Source organism: Chelonoidis abingdonii, chromosome 10 (assembly GCF_003597395.2).
Source record: "Chelonoidis abingdonii isolate Lonesome George chromosome 10, CheloAbing_2.0, whole genome shotgun sequence".
NCBI classification, from domain to species: Eukaryota; Metazoa; Chordata; order Testudines; family Testudinidae; genus Chelonoidis; species Chelonoidis abingdonii.
Window position 1 is genome coordinate 81,433,556 of NC_133778.1, and position 7,021 is coordinate 81,440,576.

Below are 7,021 nucleotides of genomic sequence, written 5' to 3' on the forward strand. Positions count from 1 at the left end.
CACAGCAGTAGTGTCAGGCGAGCTGCAGCAGACCCAGGTGCTGGTCACAGGCGAGCACACACAGCAGTAGTGTCAGGCGAGCTGCAGCAGACCCAGGTGCTGGTCACAGGCGAGCACACACAGCAGTAGTGTCAGGCGAGCTGCAGCAGACCCAGGTGCTGGTCACAGGCGAGCACACACAGCAGTAGTGTCAGGCGAGCTGCAGCAGACCCAGGTGCTGGTCACAGGCGAGCACACACAGCAGTAGTGTCAGGCGAGCTGCAGCAGACCCAGGTGCTGGTCACAGGCGAGCACACACAGCAGTAGTGTCAGGCGAGCTGCAGCAGACCCAGGTGCTGGTCACAGGCGGGCACACACAGCAGTAGTGTCAGGCAGACTGCAGACCCAGGTGCTGGTTACAGGCGGGCACACACAGCAGTAGTGTCAGGCAGACTGCAGACCCAGGTGCTGGTTACAGGCGGGCACACACAGCAGTAGTGTCAGGTGGGCTGCAGCAGACCCAGGTGCTGGTTACAGGTGGGCACACACAGCAGTAGTGTCAGGTGGGCTGCAGCAGACCCAGGTGCTGGTTACAGGTAGGCACACACAGCAGTAGTGTCAGGTAGGCTGCAGACCCAGGCACTGGTTACAGCAGGCACACATAGCAGGCTTGTTATAAGCAGAAGCACTAGAGACAGGCACAGTGTCTGTGCTGTTGCTCAGCGGCACTTGGCACAGGACGGGGTGGGCAGCTTTATGCTGTCTTTGCAGCTCCCCAGTCCTGGCAATACCTTAACTCACCCACCTGGGGAAGTTTGACTTCCCTCTGGACTGGGCTCCACCATCCTTGTCCCACACACCCAGTGCACCGTGACCTCCCCCTGCCCGGGACTGCGTCCCCCTGCTCTGTTGTCCTTGCAGTCCTTGCATTCCAGACGTCTCGCTGTTTCCATAGCCCAGAGATAATATTCATGGCTAGCAGACATTTGCGTCAGTGTCAGATATGTCTCAATGCCACCATGCACAGGCAGAGCCCGGCAGGGAGGGCACAGTGAGCAGCACTAGACGCTCACGGCTGAGACCCCTGCATGTGCCAGAGCCATGTGGCTGCTGCACCTGTTGCTGGCCCTGCTGGCTCCTGTCACTGCTGCAGGCTGCCAGGGTGCTGAGCTCGACAGGCAGCTTATCCTGGCCAAGCTCCGGGCCCAGGTCCTGGAGTATCTGAGTCCCAGTAGCCCCAGGAGCAGGGCCCAGCAGGAGCGAAGAGGGATGCACAGGAGGCACATCCCAGGGACTCCAGCCCTCTGGGGCCAGGCGCTAGAGGACACCTCCCAGGTGATACTTTTCCCCACCACAGGTGAGAGGGGGGGTGGGGGGTTTAGACTGGACAGCACAGGGAGAGCAGGGGACTTAGACTGGGCAGGGACAGGGGAAATAGGGAGATCCAGGGGCTCAGGTTGGGCAGGACGGGGGCAGTGGGGCTCAGGCTGGGCAGGGGCAGGGGGGGATCAGACTGAGCAGGGACAGGGATAGGGGGGCTCAGGTTGCGCAGGGATGGGGGCAGTGAGGATCAGGCTAGGCAGGGACCAGGGTAGGGGGTGCTCAGGCTTGGCAGGACGGGGGCGATGGGGATCAGGCTGGGCAGGGACGGGGGGGATCAGGCTGGGCAGGACGGGGGTAGAGGGGCTCAGGCTGGGCAGGGACGTGGGTGGTGGGGCTCAGGCTGGGCAGGGACGCGGGCGGTGGGGCTCAGGCTGGGCAGGGTCGGGGGAAGTGGGGGATCAGGCTGGGCAGGACGGGGGCAGTGGGGCTATGGGGAGAGCCGTCCTGACCCACAGCCCCTGCTAGTCGAGCCCTGAGCTCCTCAGGATCCCCTGTTGTGCTGTGTTGTGACATGGTTGACGGGTGCAGTTGAGACCCCAAATGAATTTGTGACTGAAGGTGAATTTGAACCCAGGGCACCCGACAGCGCAGGAGGTGTTGGGGGGGTGCTATTGGGAATCTGCTTCAGCCGTTACCTGTGGGAGGAGGGGTTAAGACCCCATGAGGCTCCCCATGAGGTCAGGAGAACTGGGGGTTCTCCCCCTCCCTCTCCCGCCCCAGCCCCGGCAAGCCAGGGCTACTTACCAAGGCGATGCCCATGGAACAGTCACACCAGCTCCCACAAGGCTCCCCACCAAGGGGCCTGGGATGGGGGCCTCTCTGGCTGGGGTGAGCAGGCATGGGGGGAATCGCAGTACTGAGGGATGTGGTGGCAGGATAGGCGCTCCCCGAGATGGAGAGGCTGCTTTGCATGGGGCAGGAAGCTGGAGCTGGTGGGGCTCGATCAGAGCTGGAGAGGGTGGGGGAAGGGGTTGGAGCGGAGCTTGGAGGGTCTGCATCAGAGATGGGGGGAGTATGGGGGTTGGAGTGGAGCTGGGGGGAACCAAGGCAGGGAGCTGGCTGGGGGAGGGCTTGTGGGGGCCTGACCAGGCTGCAGGTGGGTCTGGGAAGTGGGGGGCAGCAGAGGAGCTAAGACGACCTGGAGGGGTGAGTAGGTCAGGGGCTGAGGCAGCTGAGGGCTGGATCGAAGGAGTAGAGAGCTGAATTGGAGTGGGTGGGGGAGATCCAGGGGCTGGATTGAAGGAGGGGGCAGGGGAGAGCTGGGGGCTGGATCAGAGGAGGAGGGTGGGGGAGAGCTGGAGAGCTGAATTGGAGGGGGTGGGGGCAGCTGGGAGCCTTGATCAAAGGAGGGGTGGGGGAGACCTGGGGGGGCTGGATTGAAGGAGAGGTGAGGGAGATCCAGGAGCTGGATTGGAGGGCGTGAGGGAGAGCTGGGAGCTGGATTGGAGGAGTGGGGTGGGGGAGATCTGGGGGCTGGATCAGCACTGGGCCCGGGGAGCAGGAGGAAGTGACTCAACTAGGCGGGCACCCAGGTGGGGTTTGCTGTGGTTAGCCCTGGCTCTGGAGCCTGCCCGTCTGGGTGCTGGGTCTCTGGGCACATGCTCAGGCAGGGATGGATACGGGTGGATGTAACTATGCGGTTCTGGCGGGACCCAACTGAGGTGCCAATTCAGGACCAATTGCTTAAACAGGGCAGTCACAGCCCCAGGCTGGGGTTTTTCGACCTCTGAGGCAAACCAAACCGGCCAGACCAAGCGGACTTTGGTTTCACCCCACTGGCTAACCAGAAGTCACACACGCAATTCCCTTAGACACTCCAGTCTCCCAGTATCACCCCCAGTGCCACCCGTCCTGGGGACGAACGGTTACCAAAACCAACACCCCAGTAAAAGAAAAAAGTTCTCCTGATCCCAAAGGACCAAGTCCCAGACCCAGGTCATATACAAATCAGATCTTACCCACAAATCACGCTGTTGCCAATCCTTTAGAATCTAAAATCTAAAGGTTTATTCATAAAAGGAAAAAGATAGAGATGAGAGCTAGAACTGGTTACATGGAATCAATTACATACAGTGATGGCCAAGTTCTTGGTTCAGGCTTGCAGCAGCTAAGCCTCTGGAACATCCCCAGCTGGGATGGGTCATCAGTCCATTTGTAGCAAAGTCCCTCCAGAGGCAAGAAGCAGGACTGAAGACAAGATGGAGATGAGGCATCAGCCTTTTATAGTCTTCTCCAGGTGTAAGAACCTCTTTGTTCTTACTGTGGAAAATTACAGCAAAATGGAGTCTGGAGTCAAGTGGGCAAGTTCCTGCACTTTGCTGAGTGACAAGCCATACTACCTTCTCTCAATGGATCAATTGTGTAGCTGATGGTCCTTAATGGGCCATCAAGCAGGCCAGGCAGAGCTAATATCAACTTGTCTGGGATCTTTCCCAGAAACACAGCACAAAGTTGAAACACAGACAGTTTAGAACCAATACTCATAACTTCAACTACAAAATGACACATACGTACAGACAGCATAATCATAACCAGCAATCCATAACCTGGTCTTAGACACCTTATATGACCCCCTTTACATAAGATTTGGTGCCACTACAGGACTTTGGTTGCAACCATGTTCTATATGGTTCCAGAGCAGGGGTGAGCTGGGGGCTGGATTGAAAGGGGTGAGGGAGAGCAGGGGGCTGGATTGAAGGAGGGAGTGGAGGAGAGCTGGGGACTGGATCAGAGGGGCTTGGGGAGATCCGGGGGCTGGATCAGCACTGGGCCCGGGGAGCAGGGGGAAGTGACTCAGCCAGGCAAGCACCCGGGTGGGGTTTGCTGCGGTTAGCCCTGTGGCTCTGGGGCCTGCACGTCTGGTGGTGGCTCTCTGGGCACGTGCTCAGGCAGGGATGGATACGGGCAGGAAGCAGGGGAAAGCTGGGGACTGGATCAGAGGGGATGGGGGAGAGTCAGGGGCTGGACCAGAGGAGAGGGCTTGGGGAGATCCGGGGGCTGGATCAGCACTGGGCCTGGGGAGCAGGGGGAAGTGACTCAGCCAGGCGGGTACCCGGGTGGGGTTTGCTGTGGTTAGCCCTGTGGCTCTGGGGCCTGCCCGTCCAGGTGGTGATTCTCTGGGCACGTATTCAGGTAGGGATGGATACAGGCGGGAGGCAAGGGGGTGGGGGAAGGCAAGGCCAATGCAGTGGTGGGGCTAGGAGTCTCTAGGGCAGTCTCCCCTCTGTCCGTGGCCAATGTCCGGGAGCACACAGTCCCACAGCTCAGAACTGCTTTTGGACACCAGGCCATGCCTGTAAGCGGCTGGCGCCTGTCCCCCTTCAGCCCCAGGCTCAGTGGGTGTCACCCCGGCCCCGGCCCCAAGCAAGCCCTGTCCCAGGCCACGCTGCAGAGGGGGCACTGTCCGCAAGGGTGTCTGGCCCCTGCCCCTGGCTCCACAGGATCCCGAGTCACACCGAGCTGTGCAGTTGCTCCTGTCTGACACGAGGTGTCAGGACCTTCTTGTTCTAAGGGCGCCTCCCCGGCGCCGGCTGGAACAGGGCGTCCAGCTATGAGGAAATGTGAGACGCTTGGCGCAGAGTGTAACTGAGACTGGTGCCTTGAGCTGCCAGAGGCTGAATGGGCCAGGTAGCAAAGCTCCTCACCAAACACTCCTCCCCCCTGCCGATGCCCCACAGGCCCCGGCAGCCCAGCCCAGCCCAGGTTCCCTCCATTCTGCCAGTACCCCTCAGTCCTGACCCCTAGCCCCCTGCTATCCCAGCCCCAGCTGGGCTCCTCTCACACATCTCTGCTGGTGCCCCTCCATCCTGACCCTCAGCCCTCTGCGGTCCCACCGAGTCCCTCCTGAACCCGGTGATTAATGCTGAAGACCCAAACTCCCGACCTGCCATTCTGAAGTCTGACTTGGTGCAGCCAAGAGCCCTGGCCCCGGTTCCCGCCATTCCCTGCAGGCACCTCCTGTACAGGGCGCTGGGCAGGCCCACGCCTGGGGGCTCCCGGCTGCTCTGCTGACCCTTGCTGCCTGTTTGCAGATGTGCCATGTGAACCACCCCAGCCGGACGGGCTCCCGGAGGATGAGAGTCTTTTCACCTACCTCTTCCAGCCTTCACCTCACACCCTGAGCCGCGTGGTGACGTCCACCCAGCTCTGGTTCCACACCGGCCCAGTCCTCGTGCCCCCCGGCTCATCAGCTGCTGCCAACCACTCTGCGGTGGGGGCAGACGTGCTGATCCTCTCGGGGCAGGGCCGGGTCACCGTGGCAGCCACTGTGGTGCAGGCAGCCGAGCAGTGGACGGTCTTTCACTTCGCTGCGCCCTTCCTGCGCTACGTCTGCCAGAAGCTCTTTGTGCTGCTGGTGCGCTGCCCGGGCTGCCCCTGCACGGCCGACGCAGACAAGATGCCCTTCCTCATGGCCACCACCAAACCCAAAGGGCCAGACAGAGCCCGCCGCTCCTCTGTGCCCTGGTCCCCGGCAGCCCTCAACCTGCTGCAGCGCCCATCAGAGGATGCCGCAGTCCACGCTGACTGCCACCGGGCTGCCCTCAACATCTCCTTCGAGGAGCTGGGCTGGGACAAGTGGATCGTGCACCCTAGCAGCTTCGTCTTCCACTACTGCCATGGCAGCTGCTCCGACGCCCACACCCTGAGCCATGCGCTGGGCTTCCGGCTGTGCTGTGCGGCCCTGCCCAGCACCATGCGCTCCCTGCGTGTGCGCACCACCTCCGACGGCGGCTACTCCTTCAAGTACGAGACTGTGCCCAACATCCTCACCCAGGACTGCGCCTGCATCTAGGGCTGCCGGGTACCATGCAGCCCTGCGCTGGGCTCTGCCGAGCCGGCCCGACTCTCCCTGCCTGGCTCCCTGAGACGGGATGGATTGCGGGGGAGGGGGGGTGTTTTCCTGCCATGCGGTGTGGCGGGGGGGCAGGGGGGGCCATTCCCACATTGGGATGACTCAGCACAATGGAGCTGGGCTCCCTCAACCAGGGCTAGCAGGTCATTCCGACTGGATCCCAACTCCCGGGGGGGGTCATTGCACTCACCAAACCCAGCGGGCTCACACCTAGGATGACCAGATGTCCTGATTTTATAGGGACAGTCCCAATTTTTGGGTCTTTTTCTTATATAGGCTCCTATTACCCCCACCCCGTCCTGATTTTACACTTGTTGGCTGGTCACCCTGCTCACCCCCCACCCCCAAGGATCTGCCCATTCCAGAGCAGACAAGGGGGTTGCGAGCCAAGAGTTCAGGCTGGATCCTCCCTACAGCCCCTGGGTGGCAGCCCCTGAGTCACCGAGCCGAGCCGGGCAGGTCCTAGGCAGGGCAAAGGGAAGCGGTTCAACTCGCCAAACCTGCTCCAGGGTCAGTCCCTGCAGCTGCACTACTGAGACCCCCCCTGCCCCCCCCAGCCCAGGCTGCTCCCTCAACCCCCGCGCCCCACTGAGCCCAGGCTGCTCCTTCACACACCCCCACCCCACCGAGCCCGGGCTGCTGAGGAGGAGTGAGATCGCCTAGTGCTCGGACCGCGGTGGCAGGGATTGGCGGGAGCAGCCTGAGCTCAGTAAAGGAGAGGTTGATGGAGCAGCCTGGCTGGAGTGGGGCGCGGGGGTGAGGCCGCGAGACAGCAGCCTGGCGGCTGGCGAGGGAGCTTGTGAAGGA

The 7,021-nt window shown here is 61.7% G+C and overlaps 2 protein-coding genes across 2 annotated transcripts in view; one reads left to right on the forward strand and one right to left on the reverse strand.

Annotated features, from left to right (window-relative positions):
- Window positions 1–2,774, reverse strand: part of OBSL1 (obscurin like cytoskeletal adaptor 1) — a 76,531-nt gene extending 73,757 nt beyond the window's left edge. Inside the window, exon 1 of the mRNA XM_075069782.1 lies at window positions 2,107–2,774. Within this exon, the coding sequence (XP_074925883.1) occupies window positions 2,107–2,360 (254 nt within the window). The 5' untranslated portion in view covers window positions 2,361–2,774. The remainder of the gene's footprint in view (window positions 1–2,106) is intronic.
- A 2,138-nt stretch (window positions 2,775–4,912) lies between these two features.
- Window positions 4,913–6,193, forward strand: INHA (inhibin subunit alpha). Its single transcript, XM_075069783.1, has 2 exons — window positions 4,913–4,922; window positions 5,313–6,193. Exons 1-2 carry the CDS (start codon window positions 4,913–4,915, stop codon window positions 6,152–6,154), a joined length of 852 nt encoding a protein of 283 aa, XP_074925884.1. The 3' UTR covers window positions 6,155–6,193.
- The last annotated feature ends 828 nt before the right edge of the window (window positions 6,194–7,021 follow it).